At 38.7% G+C, this 22,544-nt stretch overlaps 1 protein-coding gene and 1 long non-coding RNA gene across 8 annotated transcripts; one reads left to right on the top strand and one right to left on the bottom strand.

Moving 5' to 3' along the window:
* The first annotated feature begins 51 nt into the window (after positions 1 to 51).
* LOC139798524 (uncharacterized) lies at positions 52 to 19,383 on the top strand. 3 transcript variants are annotated; one of them, XR_011726844.1, is made up of 6 exons: positions 52 to 192; positions 486 to 590; positions 10,324 to 10,409; positions 12,597 to 12,695; positions 16,535 to 16,612; positions 17,905 to 19,383. It is a non-coding gene; the product is annotated as an uncharacterized lncRNA (long non-coding RNA). The 3 variants fall into 3 exon arrangements; XR_011726843.1 differs by lacking the exon at positions 10,324 to 10,409; XR_011726845.1 differs by lacking the exons at positions 10,324 to 10,409; positions 12,597 to 12,695.
* DYDC1 (DPY30 domain containing 1) lies at positions 16,453 to 22,435 on the bottom strand. Of its 5 annotated transcripts, none has more exons than XM_071749312.1 (6): positions 22,272 to 22,435; positions 20,879 to 21,034; positions 20,657 to 20,779; positions 19,264 to 19,341; positions 18,246 to 18,335; positions 16,453 to 16,757 (listed from the first exon to the last, which is right to left on the bottom strand). In XM_071749312.1, exons 2-6 carry the CDS (start codon positions 21,023 to 21,025, stop codon positions 16,713 to 16,715), a joined length of 483 nt encoding a protein of 160 aa, XP_071605413.1. In that variant the 5' UTR covers positions 21,026 to 21,034; positions 22,272 to 22,435; the 3' UTR covers positions 16,453 to 16,712. The 5 variants fall into 5 exon arrangements, with proteins under 5 accessions (XP_071605413.1, XP_071605412.1, XP_071605410.1 ...); XM_071749311.1 differs by having other exon boundaries at positions 20,879 to 21,031; XM_071749309.1 differs by lacking the exon at positions 22,272 to 22,435 and adding an exon at positions 22,116 to 22,217 and having other exon boundaries at positions 20,879 to 21,031.
* Between the last annotated feature and the right edge of the window lie 109 nt (positions 22,436 to 22,544).

The raw sequence follows: 22,544 nt of genomic DNA, 5'->3' as shown, positions 1-22,544 counted from the left end.
ACTAATTAACTCAGTTCTTGGAAGCATTCTGGATTCAACCTGTGCAAGGTTGGTTATCTTAGCAACTCAACTGAGCATGAAGTAACCCAGGAGTCCTGGTGACAGTTCAGGTCAGCTGCTTCTCCAGTTTGTCTCTCCCCTAATCCTGGGATCTATGTCGTGTTTCCAACTGCGTGTTGAGGTTTTACAGGGGTAGGTAAAATATCTGTAAATGCCTGTCTTACCTAGCAAGAAACTGGAAGGTGTTTTCTCTGTACCATATAACTATATTGTACTTCTTTTTCATCTCCTGAAAAGAAGAATTCTCTCCTGAAATGTTTGCTTTGTTTTGTTTTTAATTCACTCATTCTTCATGCCCTTTTGAGAGACGAGGCATCTGATAACATCTATGAGTGTTTCTCATCCACGCAGACCTCTCCTTTCAGCCTCTGCTTTTCTTTGCCTCTGCCCTCTATTAATTCAGATCCATCTTCTCTCTGTTTTAGTGTCTTTTAGAAATACACCGTCTGCTGCATCTGAGTACTCAGTGCTGAGTTCTGATACTGAAAATTTCTTCTACAGTCAGACTGCTGGTGCTGATGGTATGACAGGTATGAAGGCAGAAGCTGTTTTGTGGGTCTCCATGCCATTAAGTGATTCTACAAAGAAACAAGTAAACATACCTAGGGCATGGATCCAGAAAATGCCCAGGGCTACTGCAGAATAATTAAAAAAAAAAAAAAAAAAAAAAAAAAAGTAATTATTCTTAATTCCTTTACAGAAGCCATTCTAGTCTCAGTCTCAGACCAAATCACTGGGCTGCCAAGATAAAAATTTCCATTTCGTTCAATGAGCATTGAATCAGACTCCCTTAATCATTCATTTAGAAAGTCCATGATCCTTGGATTGAAATGAGTAATGTACTGCTTGTTCCATAGCCCATGCAATTTTGACAGCAATGAAATCCTTATCACTCTTCAGTTTAAAACCTGACTTAGTTCACCTCAAACCCTGGGCCACTGTTCTTTTAAAAGATCACTTTTTGTAGCTCTTTGGATTCATATTTGTGCATTGCTATATATTTATGTAAGAATTCATTAGAATTTTCACTTTCTGCCTACATTCCTGGAAACAATAACCAATGCCTGTGAATGTTCACCAAAAATCTGCCGTAACTTTGGGCCCTCTCTAATTATCATTGACATGGAATTGCTAAAGTCAAAGAAATTGTCTTCATTTTCTGAGCAATTGTCTTCATTTTCTGTTCTACTAAATGCATTTCACAGAATGAAAAGCCCTGGCTGCCCTTAAAAATGTGGAATTCAAACATCAGACACATGTTATGAGGCATAGTATTTTCTGGAGCAAAGAATCATCACCCCACTGACACTAAGATTCTATCCCAGTCTGAATAAACTATGCATTAATGCTGCCCATTTTGTAAAAAATAAATAAATAAATAATAGAAGAACAAATATTAACTAAATATATGAACTCTAGTTAAAGGGTAACATTCAAAAATTATATTAACTTTTAAAGTAGAATAACACCGATAAGCATTCATTTTTATATGCAATTATTTTTCTCCAGGAAGCACACAAAGACATGGTGGAAATGGATGAAACACCTCTGACAAGAGGCTCTTTTTGTACACATAAGAGTTTTCATTCTAATTCTATAAACAATCCTCCAGGACAAGTAGAAAAGACTGAATATTAACAGTCTGTGAGGTCCACTGTCTTGCTTCTGGTTTTGCTTTTTCTTGGTTTTCATTGCCACTGAAGGACAGAAGTTGTAGCTGGGGAATCAGCACTTTTTTAAGATAACATGTAAGCAGAATGCAGAAACAAGCCTCTTATTCCATATAAAAATTAAAAACCACAAACTCTTAAAGTGCTGCAGAATGCAAGTAATTTGAAGATTTGAAGTACATGAAAAACGAGTTTGCAGGCCCATCATTCATTTTATATTTATAATTCTTCCTTTTGGGCTTACTTCTGGCTAGTTAAATGCATTGGTCCTTGAAACTTCTGTAGTGTCACTCTTCTAATAGTGCCTCTCTTCTAATAGTATTCTGGAAAGGCTGCTGTTCACATAACTTGTCTGCAGTTTGAACTGTTTCTGGGTTTGGTTTTCCTATCAAGACCAACACTCTGCATCTCAGCATGTTCTCTCCTAGGACATCTGTGACCAACTCTAAACCATTGCAGGGTTAGGTAATGTTTAATTTGGCTTTTCTTCCCAGACAATTTGACTTGTTAAATATTTGTAAAAAGGTAAGCTAGTGCTCTGCCATCATGTCTTTTTAGCACTGACCTGCCAGGGGAAAAAAAAAAAAAAAAAAAAAAAAGGAGGAGGAGGATGATATCGTAAAACAGTGATTTATATCTGCATTTTCCCCTATTTAATTTTATTGATAATGACTCCTCAATCAATGTAAGACACTTCTGTTAACTTTATTGCCACACTCAAGAGCTTTGTGGTCCTAAAGCCTAAGAAAATCTGTTTCTCTGAAAATCTCTTTATAATTCCTGTATTGCCCACTGTTAGATGAAGTGTATTTTGACCAAATTTTATGACCTTTACTCAGAAGATATGTAATGGCAAAATCCTCTCAACCAGCATGACTCCTCTGCTTTGAAATGAGGTTAAAGATGGAAAAATAACCTGGTCCTTCTGCACTGCTGTAAGGATTTATTCATATTGATGATAGTGTCAATCCCAACCACTAGAAAAGCAATGAGAACTGCAAGAATCTTTATACTTGGCACCATTCTCTGGTTTTGCTACTTTTGCTCATAGCAGTTCTGCAAAACTATTCCCCTTCTAGTTCACTTACCACTTATCAGCTGTCAGAAGGCAAGGTTTTACTGCAGCCTTGAGAAGTCCTGAAAATAATGGACTAGAATCAGCTGAGAAAAGAACTTTATGAATTATTGCTGTTGCTGGTTCTCTAGACAAATATGGCATAAATTGCCCTGACCCTTGATGTCTCGTTACATATTCTCAGATCATTTTACTTGTTCACCTTCTCCTTTCCTATCCTGCTTTTCTCTTCTACTCCCCTCATTCTGTCTTGCTTATATCCTTTTGGTTAAAGCACATTGCCCTTTCATCTTTTTATTTTTCCCCCACTTTACTTAAGCCTTTTACTCTTTTTTATCTGTCTACCATACCTGAGAGGTATGTTTATGTTAAAAACCACATATAAGATGGAGCCTACATAGACAAATGATATTCATAGAAATCCAAAAAACAAGTCTGAGCTAATAGCTTACGGATAAACTTCTAAAATATCCTGGCAGAAAGGGCAGGGAGAAAGTAGGTACCTTACCTTGCTATTTTATTCTCATTTTACAAAGCCAGGCAATGAGCTTAGTCCTAATACCTGTAGAAATAAAATAGTTTTGCAGGTGTTTATAAAACCTACTTTAATATCAGTTTCATTTGTGCTACTTACTAGGAAAAGTTCATGTAACATAAATAGAGCGTTTTTGATAAGTTACTGCAGTTCACCTTTTTTCCTATTGGAAATAAACACTAAATTATGGAAGCCTTACAGAGACATCTTTGAGAACTTTTTCATTTGCTGATGAAAAAACTTGATTTAGCGTGTACATTTTGACCTGGGGGAGATGGATGTTTTATTTTGGTTTTAAAGTCAACACAAGGAAGATTTGTCTGTTTCTTCTGCATGAAGCCTGGTCAGAGCAATAGAGGCTGAACACCAGGAACTCAACACAGAATTCCCACCTGCTTCAGAACTCTCACCTCTATTTATTATTACCTGAAAATCAGAGTGGCTCAAGGCCTCTCAGATGTGCAGGTGTAGAATTTCACTGGCCCATAAAGGTTCAGAGCAAAATAAATATTTTGGGGCAGAAAAAAACACAGCTTATGATAGTAAAATGAAAGGAAGTAATATCTGCCCTTAAATGGGTGTTTATCACCCAGTGTTTGTTACTGCATGGCACCTCTCCTCTTCTCTGGAGTATGGGACCTCCTGCAAGCTCTGTACAAGACTGTAAGCAACTGAGTGCTCATTCTTCAGTGTTATTGTGGCTTTTTGAGTACATACCAATACCACCCACAGCAGTTTCTTGGTGTATGTGCTATGTAACTTACTCCCCAGTTACTTCAGCTTCAAAGAGCTCCTCTGCTTTGTCTCCCATCTGCCTTTTCTTCCACTCCCTAAGAAGTCTTTCCAGGTTCTCTCATTATTAACATCAAAATAATTTTGCTTTCTCTCTTGTCCTCTTTGCTTCTGACACATCACTAAATCATAGAACTTTATGGCTGGATGGTCTCTAAGTCCAACCCTCTACTCAAAGCAGGACCAGCTTGAACACTTTGCTCATTGCCAGGTCATGAAGCAACACATGCCAGGGCATTACACATGAAGCATTCTGTTGCTTCTTAGGAAATAATTAAAGCTGCTCTGGGGGCTAAATTCTGCTTTCAATAAAGTTAAGCGCTATTTCCTCAGAACTGGGACACTAGGCAGAAATAATACAACTTAATTTTCTCTTTATTCATTTAATAAATATCGTAGCTGATTATGTCTTCACCCCTAGATCATTCCTCAAGGCTCTGTACACTAAGCACCTGTGTGCAAATACAGGCATTTTAAACACCTCACAGATAGACACCTCAGTTTACTGCATAATATAGATACACAAGGCTCTGTTTTCTAGTAAGTCTTCATAAATTAGCATTATTGTACCAAAAATAGTGGTAAAATAGAAAAATTAGTTAAAGTTTAAGGTTTCCCTTACACTGACTGTTTTTCATTGCTTCATTTAAACAGCATTAAAACATACAACTGTATAATTAGTTCTGCCTTTAGTCTTTGGCAGCTTTTCCTGTTTAAGTTAAGCTCTGCAAAGCAATGTACAAGCATTTGTTTGTGTTAGGTTCTTACGTGGAGCCCTGTCAGAACAGAACTAGAAACCCTCTCAGTCCTGCATAAATGATGAGGGGGTAAATACAGAATGGAGCTTTTATTCCACCTTTGCCTCAAAAGAGCAAAAGTTGTTTCAGTTTGCAAATGCAACAGTGTATAACTTCCAGATTTAGCATTTTAGTAATGAGCTATTATGATAAAAATAATAAATTAACCCATTCATTGCTAAAGTTACGTCTTAGGTAGGAATGGAAAAGCCTTCAGTTAGAAATGGTCTCCCTCTTTAATTCCTGAAAGCCATCTATGTATTTTCCCTGGATATTTTTTTTTCCCCAGTTGTTTGGCTAGGAAAAGCTTGTCATCTGACCTGTAACAAAGTACAACCCTTCATTTCAATTGCCTGGGGTGTGACCACACACCAGACCCACAGCCAGCCACAGCTCCTGTCTGGGGGAAGATTGAGGCCTCCTTGCTGCTAATGACAGCTCTGATCACCTGCCCAGACCCAACCCCATTGCAGCCAGAGATCTCTATCTCAAAAATACTTGGGAATTTAAGCTGTCTCCCAGCACCTTGGGATTTGTACAACCTTCTGCTTTCACGCGTCACGTGGCATTCTGAGTGCATATATGTAAACCATTAGGATTTCCTCAGTGCCTTGGAAAACAGACTGATGGATTTAAACAGACATTACTCAAGAGGTTTTGCTGCAGTGTTTCACAGGTGTTTACAGTACAGGTGGTCTTTGGACTTTGAAACAAATATTGACTCTCGTCCATGAAGTCAGGTTTCAGGAACCTATCTCTGCAAGAACAGTTGTGGAATTCGTAAATTCTGGCCTCCTGACAAGGAACGTTAGGTTAAATTCAGACACTTTTGACTTTTTTCTAGATATATAATGCTGGAAGATACTTGTCTTTCCTACAGTATAGAACTGTAATTGCTTTTCTGAAAAACGTAGCTATCAGAAGCCTTCATAGAAGTCTACTCTAGATGCATCGTGTATGTGAAACAATAACCAGTGTTTGCAGATGTACCTCTTTGATGCTCACAATGAAAATATTTACACACTGGAATTGACTGATTCAGGCAAACACATCTACTTACACACTTGGTAATGATCTAGTAAATAATGCATTTTACATGAATTTTACATTCATTTTGCATGACTGAAAATTACTGTAAAATGCTCTAAGTTCCAGAATTAGGCTGGTGTGGCTATCTGGAGAAAAAGATACACCCAGAAACTTTTTTAGTCAGGATTCCTACCCACAGGTTATCCACAGCCTTTTCAGAAATGCTGCCACCATCATGGCTACAAAGCCCAAATCCTGAGGTCTGCAGGGAACTGCTACCTAAATAATCTGATTGAACCCATCTTTCAGAAATCCCCCAACCTGACCTTGTTACCACAGTCGGGAAACCTCACCATCTAAGTAGAAATTTCACAAACTTCACCTGGGCAAATATATTAGTGAACAGCAAACATAATTATCTTCCATTTCTGTCTGAAAGATTTCCCTGCAACTAGCCATTTAGCAGTTTCAGATAAACAAGTCTGAAATAAAACACAGCCAAAAATATTATTGCATATCTGTCTAAACAGGGGACATGAGATAATGGATGCCAAGTATATAGCATCAAGCAGCACCAGTACATAAATGGTACTGGACAAAAATGCATACAGTAACCAGAGCACACAAGCATTTCCATAGATTTCCATTCATAGATGGAATATGGAATAGAATATTTCAATGTCTTCAAAAGATCTTTAGGCTCATAGACAGACTTGCAATCTCACATTATGTGAGATTTCACATTCATTATGATACTGAATTTTTTCAAGTTATTTACCCAGAAAAAATTAAGTCTCAGGATTTTGTTCAGATCTGTAAATAATTTTTTTTCTTAAAACAAGGCAAATTAAGAGTCTAACATCTATTACTGTGCCCTATTGACAATTTAAATTGAATTCCAGAAATGCTACCTTCCAATTTTTTGCATTAGTTTTGAATTCCATGTTCAGAGGAAAATCCAGGGAATGGTAGCAAATACAAGATGTGCAGTGCAAGATATCACTACATCCCTCCTGCCCTCTCCCACCTTTCTTTTGGCTTTATTTCCCTAAAAAAATATTGACATTATCAGGCTAAACTTGATTCATAGCCAACTAGAAAGGAATAATAAGAGATCCCTGCAAACATTTTTTTCACGTGGTTATATATATTTGTCCATATACTTTTTCTACAGCATAAGGAATTTTTCCTAATGTTTCTCTATGAGCACTTTGATGCTTGAAGGCACCTAATCCTGACTATACTTTGAAACAAGATGGATGAGTTGAAAATGTTTAGGATAATTAGACTCTAAAATTGCAAGATAGCATCATGGAGCTTATTACAATTATTATTATAAACTTTCATATACACTGGGATACTGAGTCATATAATCTATGCCATAGTTTTGGCAACAGAGGTCTTATCATGTGAGCGAAATACAAATAATATCCTTTAGAAGTTATTTTTTTAAAAGTCACATGCAGGATTAAAAAGAGAATCTCTTATTGATCCTTTTAAAGCTATGAGTTATGAGGATATATGCACCTCGTGGTTTTTTATTCCCCATCTTCTTTGTGACTTGTGGCCTACTCACTCCCTATTGGAAAACACAGAACTACCAACAAATAAAGCTATACCAATGCAGGCATTTCTGCTAGAAGATCTTTACCATCCAGAAGGTCTTGACCATCCTGAGCCCTACCCCACATGGGTACAAAGAGTACCCACACATAGTACCTCATACCTAAATGTGCAGGAGATGCTCTTTTGGTGCATCTCTTCCTTCTTCCACTCCAATATTTTCTCATCCCTTGGTACTTTTTCCTTTTCCCTCCTCCATTATTTCACACTAATAGATTTAGGGAGTTCCTTAATTACCTAAATCCATGCCAATCATTGATTCTGTTACCTAGGAAAAACAGTTTCCCATTTCAGAGGATGACAGGTTACAGGGTTCCTGCTGCTGCTCCTTTATTATGCCCACAGTCCCCACTGGTTGTAGTTAAATACCAGCATTGCCTTTGGCATCTCAACAGTTAGCTAAGATGTCAACCAGAAATAGAGAATAAGGCAGACCTATAACTAAAACTTATCAACTATTCCTGTCAGCTCTTAAAAGGATTTGACCTGTGCATATAAGAAGGTACAGACAGTGAATTAAGATGACATTTTCTGCTTTTAAAAATCAGTAGTGAAACTGGCACCAGCTCCTCTAAGCCATCCTCTTTTCTGTGTCTTTAGAAATCAGAAAACTCAGGGTAAGTCTACCCCAGGGTTTATTATTAACCACTTCCCATATGCTACCAATGGTTTAGCATCCCGACAGAACAGAGAACAAGGCACGTGGAGGTTTGGGGTGATCAGTTCTATTTTTGTGTCTCTCCAGCTCTGCTGTACCCTAAGCTATGTCACTGAGATTCTGTGATTCTTTAGCAACAAGGTCAGCAAAGTGATTGTAGTGTGTAATAATTTTTAACACACACACACAGACAATCCCTGGCAGCTAGTGTGAGTATTTTGCCAGGATTCAAATGGAAGTCCTTCCAGTAAGTTCAGTAAGTACAAACCTGATCTCCTTAGAAACTAAAGTATTCTCTGCATGGACAGAAAAATAGGATTACTAAATTCAGTCCCAGATATTGAATTCACAAATATTTGAACCCACTCAAAGATGCAAGTTTAATTTAATTTAATTTAAATTTAATTTTAAGCTTACAGACTTTTTAATCACATTTTATTTTACTTGCTACTAGGAATTTACTAATTTCCTACCGAAAGAAAATACAGAATAGTCAGTGGATCTTTTTTTAAATGCTAGATGGTCCTTTAATTAAAAGAAGAGTGAAAAAGAATATTGGTGTATTTCTCCCAGATGCATAAGCTTACCACATGTACAAATGGCATCTGTCTTGTTGTCTTGGAATAATGGAGAGTCATTTGAAGAAACTGAAAAAAAAAAAAAAAAAAAAAAAAAAAGAAAAAGAAAAAAAGAAAGGAAAGCTGTCTTTACAGTACTCTGTGTCAAGTAAAGAATATAGAAATATGTGAGTCTGGATGTATTTTTTGTGCCAAGCAAAGCTTGTGCAAATTCTAAGACAGATTCATGTAACATGTAAATATGCCAAGTTTCCAAGTGACAGTTTAAAAAAGAAAAAAAACTACATTGAAATGTCACATAAGATGGGTAAGGAGAATATGTGTTTGAGGTAACAATGACCTGTACCTGAGCAGTGGCCAAAGCACTTGACCAATTTTTTTAGGTGTTTTTTTTTTTTTTATTTTAGCAATTCACTAGAGGTAACGGTTTTAAGCTGGAAGAGAGAAAATATGGGTTAGACGTTTAGAAGAAATTTTTCAGTGAGAGGATGGTGAGACCCTGGCACAGGTTGCCCAGGGAGGTTGTGGATGCCTCATCCCTGGAAGTGTTTAAGGCCAGGCTGGATGGGGCTCCGAGCAACCTGGGCTGGTGGGAGGTGACCCTGCCATGCAAAGAGGTTGGAACTGGGTGATCTTTAGGGTCCCTTCCAACCCACATAATTTTATGATTTATCTTAAAAATATTAAGAGATCAGTGTCTATAAAAACATGATCTATGGAGATAAGAGAACTTCAGAGGGATGACTGATGTAGCTCATATAAAGAAACCAGACTAAATAATTTTTAAATCCAAGCCAATACAGTAACACTTAAGTTCAAGTGAGAAAAAAAAAGATGCAAATTTTCTATAGGCTCCCCTTAGACAGGGAAATATGTCCACTGAAAAAAATCTTAAGGAACATCTGCTTTAGAACTTCACAGTAGTCCCAGCCCCAGAAATTTTCAGCTGTCTGTTCTGAAGGGTAACTTTTCAATGCAGCTATGTTTGCAATGAAACAAACAACAGATCCTGTTTCCAGGGTTACAATTATCAGCTAAATAAATAGCATTTTTTTAACTTATCTCCTAAACACATCAGTGGCAAAACCACAATTGCTTAAGATAATAATGAACCAAATAGAGGTGTGTCTGCACGCAGCCAGTCATTCCTGGAAGAAAGTACATGCAGGAGGTGGAGTAGAAATTAAGCAGATTCATTGGAGAAACCCAACATACTCCCAGAAATGTGACTTGAAAGTGAGCAAAGGAGGGTTGCAGTGCCACTTTCCTGCAATGGGAATTATTTACTATCTGAATATTTTCTTTCTCCTGCCCTCCCCACAACAATTAATCTGTTTTCTTCTGCTGTATCATCTTTCTCTACATGCAGTTTTGCATCAATCCTCCCATGTTTCAATATTAAGCATATTAAAAGTTGAATATATATATACAGGAGATGGCTTCTGAGAGATGGAACTCATGCTCATGTTAGTAGAGGGTTCAGTCCTCTTATGATTTCAATCACAGCTTTTTCAGCAACTTCAATGAGAACAAAATGGAGATTCTTGGGGGACTGCTTCTTCAGTGCATCAAAAGAAAGCAAGCTAGCCAAGGTACTGATCAAGTTCAGACAAACTTCCTCCTTCCCCAGAAAAAGCCCATTTCTTTATCTAGAATCTGCTAAACTATGTATAAATTACAGAGGAACCACTGAGAGACTCAATTTATTTTGTCCAGATTACAATTTGCTGTACTCAAACACCAATGGGTTCTTGCATCAGGCTAAAATAACCTGGTTTTCACACCTACTTTCCCACAATTACAGAAAAAACACAATCCTTTAAAATTGCAACTTCTGTTGAGACCCCTGAGTGAGCACATGAAGAAAGTGGCAAAATCTCTGTGGGAAGTTTGTGAAAAGATTCCTAAGCCTTCAAGTACTCCTTAGAGAGAGTAAGACTATCCAGATAACTTCAGTTTGATATTCCTAATTATTACTGGTTTTTCTGAATTAAACCTGAACTTCACATTATCATTTAAAGTACACTGAAAATTTAAATTATGCCAGATGCAAAATGATGTGGAAGGGGGTTGATTTTTCGTGAGTCTACGTATTTTGGAGTCAGTAAGAACATTAGTACAGCCTTTGTAAGAGGTAACAACTCAAAAAAAGATTAATTAACAAGAAGCAAACAGAAACCCTCTCTACTTCTAATATTACTTGGCCATTTCCTTGTAGATTTACTTTCAGATGATAATATAAGCGTGCTTGGTATTCACAATAAAATTGTTTAACCTAACAACTTTTTAATCTCTCCATTAATTAACTCATGTCCACATCCTCAAAAGAGTAACCTAAGGAAATGGTTGTCTCATTTTTTCAAAATGGCCCTTGACTCTGGGTGCCCTACAACTAAAAAGAAAATGAAACCACTAAGTATCTTTCATACAGGCCCTAGTAAGGGTTATTCCTCATGATGTAGCATCTTCTAGCTTAACTTCATAACATAGTATTAATGACAAAAAAATCTGACTTTAAATTGAAGGTAAACACTGATTTTGGTTTATGATAATGACTCTGCAAGGTGGAGGTTAACAGGATTTAAATGGAATACACATCTGAAAGCTCAATTCCCTGAATCAGTCTTCTGCTTCTTAATTTTAAGTTTGCTGCACAGGGACAGCTCACTTAAATGACATTCTACACCTTGTCTTTTTTCCACTAGCATTAGCCCAATAGTGCCTACAAAAAGGTTTATAGTAGACTAGCTTCTTCCATCATATGATTTGAAACAAAAAAGATAGATATAAAGCACAAACAGTGTATATATGGGTTTATAACAGTAGTACCAGCAAACAAGCAAAAGCTGAAAAAAAATCCAAGAAGTGTACTGATAGGGTATTTTTAAAAGTAGATCAGTCTTTATCAGCAAATAACAGGATTAGACCCTCCTTTCTAGCTGTAGTCAATAGACACCACAGTTCTTCATCTAACAGAAGAACAGAAAAAGCTTCACAGCAATTAATAGCTGACTTCAAATTTGAGTAAACTGTATTGGGAAAGTTCAGAGGAAATCAATTTTGCATTTAATATAGACTAATCCATCCAACTCTCATTACCACTAGCAAATTACTGTATAAAGGTTTTGCTTATAAAAAGGCAAGTTAATTCCTTAAGACTACAAAGGAAAATCATCTATCATGAGGGAGGGGACTGCAAAGTTAATAAAGTTCTGTTAAAAGATACCATTAAAAAGTGTTTGTTCCAACATGTGTATCTCTAGGAGATAAAGGAGAAAAAGCTTCTCCCATTGCAGAGCTGTGTTTCAGTCCTTGTGAACACACTGATATTTATCTGATTTGTTTTGACCTATTCTGGGCTTCATATCTGTTTTCATCCTTGCACTTCAGCATTGCTGGAATGAGAACAGCTGTGAATGGGCAAGTTATTAGCAGCACATTCTTTGGAGGATCTGCACATGGGGTCTGATAATAGCCTAAAGAATTCTGCTCCCATTCTGAAGAAAGGAAAATATGACAGTTTCATAAATCTTCTTTCAGTATTTAGCATCGTATTTTCAGTAACATTTTTCCATCATCTGCCTCTGAATTCTATCTTCCTCATTCCACAAAAATGTATCCAAAGAGAATGCAAGCCACAGCTTAAGTTATATTAGGTAAATGCATATTTAGTGTTTTTTTCCAATATATGAGGTTAAATTGTATCAACACTTCTGGAATCACATCATGTGCAGTAAAAACAAAATAGTATCTTATCCTCTGTTCTCTTCCTATTCCAGGCTCTAGCTTATTATACTCCAAAGAAAGTTAAAGTTCAGAAGACAAAGTGGATTTTAAGCTGCCTTAATTTTCCTCCAGGCTGAGACACACAAGCAGAGGTCATCACTGTTTTGAACTTCATTTCCAAGTTACATATAGGCTTCTTTGCACTTCAAAAAAGTACTGAACCAAGACTGCTTTACCCTCTGGTCCCATAGCTAACATAAGCATTCCCACAGAGCTGTAAAAGGTGTTCCATGCACTAGGTCTATGCACATCAAATCCTGAAAAAATGGAAATTTCTGTAATTTTTTTAACGATTTATATCTTTTGCACATTAATGTAACAGCAAAGGAATAGGTAAATTGGAATCTCCCATTTTCTTTTGATCCTTGCTAAGCAATCTTCTGATAAAAGTTTCCATGCAAAAATTCAACCCCTATCTGGAAAGAGCCCAGGGAATATCACATGTTAAAAATAGTTAAAAATAAGCTGAAACAAAATGACAAACAGAAGCTGTATTTTTCATGGGTTGTAACTGACACAGACTCCAGTGTGTTTATTTAGGATGCACTCTAGTGGACACACATGTAACAAAAGATACAAATGTTATGGAAAGATAAAAAAAGAAAGCCACACCTTGGAAGTAGTAATTAGAATTATTTACCAGTATGTTTTAACATACAGTCTTATAATTTGAATGTATTTCCTAATTAAATATGAAGGCTGAAATTTTCATAGTCAACAGAATTGGACATAAAATGTAAATGGACACAACTCACTAGTTTTTGAAAATTTAAATCTAAATAATGATATATAGTAATAATATTGGCTGAAAAGAGAAACTCCATCTAGTTATTCAGTTGCTCCATCCCTTTAAGATCAGCACAAGATGTTGTGCACCCAGTGCTAATAGGTGTAATTGGAACTGTAGTATTTTAAACTGTGGCCTTAAAATGCTACTGGTTTAACTGTTACTAATAAATATAATCATAAACTGTGACAAAAATCAGTTTACTGGAATATCAACTGTAAGGGCATATTCATTGCACAGAAAATGTTCTTGACTGTCATAGAAATGGCAAAATCACACTGATGCAGAATAAATGTGGGTGGATTGCAAAGCCTGACCACCTAGGCACCAAAGTAGTTCAATTTTTCCTTATTTAAGACTTGCACAGGCATTTCTAATTATTTATCCCTGAAATTCACATTTTTCTTTTTTGAAGAAAGATGTTTATATAGGACATGCCTGTAGAGAGAACCACAAGTCCTCAGGTGTCGCTGATAATGAACTGGGAGCTTAGGCCCAGCTGTGCCAAATAATTAGGGCCTGCCCCAGCCGGAAATGGGTGGGGCTGAAGGGCAAAATAAAAGGCATGCTCCCAGAAGCAGGACAAGAGATGAAGACGCCTGAGGAGAGGGACGGCAAGAGAGCTCTGGAGAAGAGCCGTGTCCCCGAGAGAAGGCTCGCCGCAACTTCTGGTGGAGAATGTGGGCAACAACAGCAGCCGTGAACGTTGAGGTAATATAAGAAGCTCTACACGACCACGTTGGTTGCGGGAAGCTCTACAAAGCCTAGCTTAAATGCGGAAGGCGATATAAAGAGCTTTGAAATACGCAACCACCTCAGATGGAGCCACTATGTTGGTGCGGCTCTATAAAGAGCTCCAAAAACTGCCCAACTAACCTGCATCTATAGAAAACACTGAGAGGCAAAGGCACATTTTAGCCAAGAAGTGCAGGGTTTCTTATTGCTGGGGTGTAGGCAGCAGGTGCCAGGATTTGCCGGGTGATGGGCCCGGACGGTGCTCGCCCCACCTGTGCCCAATTGGGGCTGGCCGAGGTGTGCATGCACAGGGATCGGCAGGGGTGTGGTTCCTGAGCAGGTTCCAGAGCCAGGTGGATCAAAGTTAGTTCACTGATACTAACCCGAACCAACACTAGCTCGATTGACTCTGTTCGCGAACCGAGCTCGCGCCCACGGCGAGATTTGTCTCTCGCAACATCTGGTAGAGAATGCGGGGAACAATTTCGATCTAAACCGTCTCCCCGAGCGTTTCATCCGAAAGTGACCCTTCTCCACAGACCGTTCGATGCCCCAAAAGATTCAGGTAAGAGAAACCTTTTCTTCTCTTTGACATCGACATCAGTAAAACCGATGATGGGATCCTATGCAAGCAAACCTACCGGCACCGCCGTTGCCGAGCAGATTGTAGCCCAGGCGGAAAGGCAGGAACCCCTCCGCTATCTGGGTCCTGAGACCGCCTGGGACCTCTGGCGGGAGGTGTATAATCTGCTGGCAAGTCTCCACTATAAGGAGACCAACGGCGACATTATTGGTGCGGACAACACCTGGCGGGTCGTTTGCAATCTATTAGCTGTTATGAAAGCTGAAATAGAAGTGGCAATTGCCACCGCCGCGGCTCCATTACGAAAGACCGAGGCATTTCCCCCGAAGGAAATGCCTGCTGTGACCCCCTTGGCACCACCCTTCGAGGGGGAGGAGCCCGAGAGAGCGCCAGCCGTGACCCCCTCAGCGCCACCCCTGGAAGAAGGAAAAAATGAGCAAGTATGTCTGGGCTTGACCAGTGGCAAGCCTGCCATAAAGGGCATGTCCGGGAAGCCCCACCAAACCGTGACCGAACTCCTATTGGATATCGGCCCAGAAGTCGAAACACTGGAAAATGATGGGGCGGAAACTGCGGCTTGCAGCACCTCCGGCTGCCACGAAGAGCTACCCCCGCCGCCGCCCCCGGCCCCACGGAAGGCTGCAGAGAAAAAAGCAGCCCCTCAACCAGCGGCAGTATCTGCGCTGGAAGACAAGATATCAGCCCTGCAAGACCAGACCAGTACCACCGGCTCTGAACAACGAGGCACCATGCAACTAAGATCTTCATGTATTTGTCATCTTTTCCCCCACAAAAACTTAAAAAAAAAAAAAAAGGGGGGGGGGGGAAATGTAGGCAGCAGGTGCCAGGACTTGCCGGGTGATGGGCCCGGACGGTGCTCGCCCCACCTGTGCCCAGTTGGGGCTGGCCGAGGTGCGCATGCGCGGGGATCGGCAGGGGTGTGGTTCCTGAGCAGGTTCCAGAGCCAGGCCGATCGAAGTGAGTTCACTGATACTGACCTGAACCAACACGAGCTCGATTGACTCTGTTTGCGAACTGAGCTCGCACCCACGGCGAGATTCGTCTCTCGCAACACTGGGGCCTTCCCCATTTATAATGAACAGACATGGAACGTTCTAGACAACCTGTACTGAGATATCAGTGATTACAGAAATGTGTTCCTACACAAATTAACGCAATCTTTAAGGATTACAAAACTTATTTTTGTAGATAGGTACAGAGCAAGCTAAAGACTCTTATTTTTCATTTCTTAGAATGAAGTTTTGAGAACTAATAATGGTATTTAGTAAAGACAACACATATCATTTATTGATTTGCAAATCGAGACAAATGCAGGGAAGATAATTTTAAGACTTGACTAATCAAAACTGATATGCAGAAATCACCTAGGATCAGGTTAATATAAATCCTAGAGCAACAACTAGTGGCACAAAAAGCATCTCCTGATTGGTACCAACAGCATATCTGTGTACAGTCACAGAGCTCAATTTACCTCTGCCAGATAAAGTGGCAAATCTTCTGATTCATTTTTTTAACCTAGTTTGATGAGTAGAACATCTCCATCTTCTAATCTACACAGTTGCCTCTTCCTATCAGAAACTATTCAAACTCTTGAATGGAAATCCTTTTCCAATGATCTTTTATTCTTTAAGTGTTAATTTAAATTATCATATTGTAGCCTCTACTTAAAAATCATCTTTAAACATTAATTATATCTATAATTACCATTGCTACTCTTCAAGAATCGACGGGCAATAAGTAGAATATTTATTTACTGCTTTAATTTCAATTTTTCTTTCATTGAGTTGGCTGTGCAATGGTTTAAGAACAAAAAGGAAGCATCCCATGCCAGAATTAACAGACTTCACACAAAGAGCCAGAAAGCACAGAAACTGAAACAACAGGTACGTAATCACTTCTATATATAAAATACATCAAGTTGGACATCACACTTCTGGGTCAGCAAGTAATGAGCAGAAAATATATTTACTGCTTTCAGATCAGTTAGGGAATCTCTCCTTCTGATTCTGCCAAGACATCTGTTACACTCTAAAAGCAAAAAAAAAATTGCATCAGTTGCCAGTATTAACTGAACTTTGTAAAAAGAAAAAATGAGAAAAAGAGAAAAGCCCACATGACAGATATTCAGTATTCATCAAAATCAGTGTTTTCTTCCATTCAGCTAAATATGATGAAGCTTATTGCCATATTTTTATTATGAAATCCATCAAGTCTTCATGAAATATTATAGTCCTTAGAGTAGAATAGCTTCAGCAGAAGCCTATATATTTTAATCTTATTAACCTGTTCCTAATGTGTACCTTAACTCAACAAACTTATTACTGTAAACCCTTAAATAAGATCACCAAAGGCCAATGTAATCCAACTTTAAATTACTTTTGGCAGGAAGACCTGGAAGATGGCAAACATAAGGGGAAACACAAGTGTGCTACTCATTTTCACTTGTGTGGCTTTGCAATTCATTTATTTAAGAAAACCAAATATGCCTGCAGCTTCAAGACTATTTTTAATATGTAATTATCAGAAAGCTATTAAAATTGGGGCTATACAAGATCTTGAGAACTCATCTTAATTTACCTTAGTAGAAAAAGCACCTGTGAAAACATGGCTCTAAGAATAGTTTTAAGTATGTTCCTAAGTATATTAAGAGAACACTTATAAAATAGGCTGTTATTAAAGTAACCCTAAGCATAAAGCATATTAATAAATTAATATAAATTCTGAGCTAGAATGACACTATACCAGAAATTAAGTAAGCAAATTATTAAGGCTAATAAAGGAAAAATTGTCTGATAATGATGCACTAAAACTAGTATATCAAAATCTCAAATCACAGCCTCTCATTTCCCCAGATTATCAAGTATAAAAGGAATAAAAATATTATTAAACAACAAAAAAGCTGAGCATAGGATATATCTGAGGATCACAGTATAGAGCCCTAGTTGTAGTACTGAAAGCAGAATATTCATGTTGGCACAGGGCTCAGCTGACCTGCTTCTCAGCAGGTCCCAGCCTTAGTGAGAACTGTGTGTTGTTAGTAACTGGTCTTTTATGTTAAATGTTTGCTCAGGTATCTCTGCACAAAAGTGCCTTCTGCTGCACAAAAAATATACTTCACATCACCTAGAAAATGTAAGTTCAGTAACAGAAAAATTAATTTTCTTTTGTGATACAGGACGTTGTATATGACTTTGTGTTCACATGGCAGAGGTTGGCTTCCTCCTCTCTGAGAATATTCACTTTGATTTGCAACATGCCTGAATACAAAAGGACATTTTAAATCCTGAGGATTTAGTGAGCAAGCACCACACAGTCTTCTAGAAAGGCTTAACCTTGCACCAGAGAACTGACCAAGGGAAGCCTGGAGGTTGTGGCCAAAATACTAATCCCTTAAAACCATAAGAGAGAACCAGCAGTCTTACTGGCAACAATTTTAACCTTTGATGCGTCAGCACAGAAAAGCAAATCTCTAAGAAGCAATCATTTACAATCTCCTTGTTCTTTCAAAACACTTACCTCAAACTGTCCACTCTCATCTAGCTCCTCAGCTGTTGTCAAATCAGGTGTTCCAGCTCCATCTGTAAGTTCAGATACCTTTTCATTTTCCTATGGTAATGAAAACATTTTCAGATAAAAGCATTCCATGTCACAAATAATTATCTAGAGAATATTTCAGATCTGTTGAAATTGCATTACCTACTAATATAAAGATGATCCTTTACATGCATTCTATACAAATGTGTTAGTATGTGAAGATGGTCTTTTTATGCTTGCTAAGATAATTTTATCAGGTTTTTTTACATAACAGGAATTTTGGTTTGAATTTCTACATAGTCATCTTCCCTGTCACTTTCATACTGTCATCTTTCTACAGTAATGTTGTCAGTATTTTAACACAGTAATCTAAAACATACATATCTCTAAAATATTATGTGCTTCACGTAGTAAGACATATTCACATTTAAAAGCTTTATTGTGATAAACGAGCCAATTATCAGTGTAAAATTTTACTGAACCAGCATTAGATGACCATATATTTACATGGACATCTGAATACACACAGTCTGTTAGTATCAATTCCTGTGCATCAGGAGGTTTTCAGAATCAAAAGGCATCCCCATTCCAAACCACAGTCCCTTTCCAGATACAGCAAATGGACTTTGTGCTGATGCACAGTAAAACATTATTGCCTACACACTTAAAGTGGAGATGCTTATGTTATAATACTTCCTCATAAATACCATCAAGGAATGGGGAAGCATCAACTAAGCTAACTTTATGCTAAATTTTGCAATAAATTTCTATTCTCTTCTGAATAGAAGCTCAATAAAACAAATAGAACTGACTAAAATTCAAGTATAAAACCCAAAGTGTTTTAGACATGCTTCCCCTATTGTCAATTTATTTTTTTTAAATCATGTGTTAGTTAAGTACCCATGGACTTCTGCCTTGTGTTTCATATTTAGTACCAGCATCTGGAAAAGATAGCTGATTAAAAACATTTTCAAACCACTGGCTAAGTTTTGACTTAGACCTCTTGAACATCCTGTTGCAGCAGTTTGTCTTCTTCATTGTTCAAGTCCAGCTCCTTAGGTTCCTGTTCCACCTGGCTCTGCAGACAGTTTAAGAAAGGACAAATAAAAAAGAATAAAACCCAAATTCATCTTCCTCACCCAGCTGCTCACAATGTATTTCATGTCTGAAATCTTAAATAAAGCCAAAAAAAAGGAAGCATAAAACAGAACAGCTATGTCAATAACACAAAACCCTTTCAGTATCATCTGACCCATTTTTATAGGGTTTTAGACTTGTAAGGACAGAAAGACTTTACTAACAAGAGAAAGAAGAAATAGACAATTGCAGTTAGTGTACAAACTCAAGATACTGTCTCAATGCTCTTTATCAGCCTGTATTCATTATCTCCTATACTTTGGATTAAGCTCTTTGATATTTCCTACAGTATCCAGCACAAGCTGATGTATCCATACGGAATCAAATCTATAGAAAGAGTGGTAAGCAATTCCATTAACATTAAACATCTTAATTGTCAACCTTTACAATTTCCAATTGGAAATATCTAACGGAAAGCATTTATTCTCTGTGAGCCTAAGTCCTATTGCATCAAGACTTCAGGAACTGCATAATTTAAGGCTTCACAACACTAGGGCCTAGAGAATACTGATTGTTGTTGCATTTTGTGAGCTGTTACTACAAACATTGCCATATTGTAGTACCTTGATTTTACATTCTTTTTTGGTACATATAATCAAAACATGCTTCTACAAAGGACAGCTAGAAACACAGATGCTATCTTTATTTTTCATATTTCAAGTCCACATAGTATAGGATAAAAATTGTTTTAAGCTAACGGAATGCTCAGGTAGATAAGAAAAAAGGCATCTCACTGGATCAGGCTAAAATGCACAGTCTTCATTCACTGATTCATCACCATTTTCAGGACTTCCACATTCATGAAAATGTCTATCTGTTTTCATTACTTTTTTTTTTTGTCTTACTGATACTACACAGCAGTAGCTTGAGACAATGATCAGTTATTATTCCCATGCCTCCTAGGAGGACTGTCAGCATTTTTCCAATGATTTCTAGCTTTATTTGCACCAGCTCTTCTTCATAATTAACTATAAATGACAGTCTACTTATTTTACATTACTTCTCGTGTAAGTCTTATATTGCTTGCTTTTTATCTTAGGCGACTCAATTTTTTTTTAATATAATTTACAGCATAGTATGTAGGCTTTCCTTCTCATGTGCTGGTTAATCATTTCAGTTGTTATTCAGAAAAGTGAGATTAAAATACCTGGTTTATATGACCTTCTATCAAAATCATTATAGAGAGATTAGAAGTATACAGAGTGCTACACGATGTCCCAGCATCACATTATTTATAATTATCAAGTACTATTAACCTGCTGCTGTTCTTTAAGTTTCTGCTGGATCATTAATTCTTCTTCCTTCATTTTTCTTTGCATTTCAAGTTCTTGCAAGGCTGCCTCTCGTTCTTGTTCCAGCTCAGTCCTCTCCAACATTCTCTATTTCAGAGGTAACACAGAATCAATTAAAAAGAATAAAGAGATATTAAACAGCATAAATTATATTGCCATTATTTTTTTTGCCAAACATGGATCCACCTTTTTTTCTTCATCCAAGATTCTTCTGTAATTGTAAATCCAGTGTGCCAGATACTCTATTGGATCTGCTGGCCGATGCTCTACAACCTCTGCCAGTCCCTTTTTTAAGCACTCTCCCAGGCATCTCTTCAGATACTGAGACTCCATTCACATCTACTAAAAACAAACAGATGTTAGCCATCAATATCAGAATTAAATTAGGAGTTTTAAGAATTATTGCCTCAGGAACCAAATGCCAAGTTTGTTATTAAGCATTTTATAAACCTGGCAATTCATACAATAAATTTATTTTAATTTAATATTGGTTTAGTTTTTGAAAGCTCCGATGACAGGTCAGTTATATTAAGCATAACAGAAAAAATGTTTAACCCACCCTCATACTGTTTAGGCACATGTAATTCAGGAACTAATGGAAATATGGTGGTAATCCTACAGTAGCATGACACAAAAAGCCTCAAAACCTCAACAAGAAACAGAAAACATCTACACAGACATCTGCAGAAGACTGAAGGAATTCTGAGAATGATTAAGGATAGATTTTAAATTGAAATAATGAACTTGGCTTTGGGATACAGATATAAGACCAATGCCTGAAACAATCACACTATACAGTTATGAAAGGCACAAATCTCTGGGTACACACAAGGTTTTATTGGCCCTGCGCCAGTAAACACACCTGAAATTTGGTTGGTTGGTTTGTTTGCAATGCAGTAACACCCTCCGTTCGCTGCCAGCCGTGTCCCACAGCCCTGGCCCGACGGAAGCAGCGAACGAACCCCGGCCGGAAACCCTCGCAGGCCCCGCAGTACCAAACCACTCTCAGCCTTTGCGTCCAACCCGACCTTAATCACCCCAACCATTATCACCTGGAGCCTCCGCCCACGTCCCTTGACCCCGGGCTCCATTTAAGGCCAGGGCGGGACTCTGACACTTTCCCCAGAGCTACGCCCCGGGGGGGCCTGTTCCTTAGCCCCGCTCCCGTGGGGGTGTTCGGGGTGGAGCAGGCACATTACCCTCCCTCATCCGCTGCTCCCTGTCCTGCCTGTCGCCAGGACCCGGTGTTGTCACCACCCTTCCCCTAGCGCCATGGGACTGCGCGCTGCCGCTGAGGTAACGACCCGGCCCGGGCTGTGGCCGCCCTCGGGGGACCGCTCTTCTTCCCGCAGAGATCAACCCTGCTCCTGCTGCTCTCTGATGGGGCTCCGGCAGCCCCCACCCCGTGTCTCCCCATTCTTACCGGCCGCCTGCCTCCGGGCCAGCGGCTCCCGGGCACCTCCGCACCCGCCCCGGCGCCCTGACGGCCACAGCTTGCTGGGTTGCTAAGCAATGGCAGGAGGCCCCCCCGTCCCTCAGAGGAGGGGGCTGTGCGGGCCGGGCCTGCGGAGCCACCCACCCAGCGGGCCGAATTGGGTGTTCTCTCCTTGGGAGTCTTCTCAGGGACAAACCCGTTTTAAAAGCGTTTAACGCTATCTCTCGGCGAAGAGTTTACTGTGGTGCACGAAGGGTTTCTATAGAAACATCTTCAGACTGTCCTGGTGCAACCAACTGGCAACGTCCCGGCCTTCCCTGATTATTTTAGAGATTAAGCAGTTTGTGTGCGTGTGTTGAGATAAGTATACACGCGAAGGTAAAGACAAGAAAACCATCGAGGAAGGCAAATATTCTG

The sequence above is a fragment of the Heliangelus exortis genome, chromosome 7, assembly GCF_036169615.1.
Source record: "Heliangelus exortis chromosome 7, bHelExo1.hap1, whole genome shotgun sequence".
Classification (NCBI taxonomy): domain Eukaryota; kingdom Metazoa; phylum Chordata; class Aves; order Apodiformes; family Trochilidae; genus Heliangelus; species Heliangelus exortis.
The sequence above is the reverse complement of the archived record's forward strand: the minus strand, read 5'-3'. Positions and strand labels throughout refer to the sequence as shown.

Excerpts from the sequence above, each read along its gene's own strand:
- DYDC1 (XM_071749312.1), bottom strand. The coding sequence starts at position 21,025 with ATGGAGTCTCAGTATCTGAAGAGATGCCTGGGAGAGTGCTTAAAAAAG. Across the intron at positions 19,342-20,656 it reads AACTTAAAGAACAGCAGCAG|AGCCAGGTGGAACAGGAACC; the intron begins GTTAATAGTACT and ends AACTGTCTGCAG. Across the intron at positions 18,336-19,263 it reads TGCAACAGGATGTTCAAGAG|GAAAATGAAAAGGTATCTGA; the intron begins GTCTAAGTCAAA and ends TCATTACCATAG.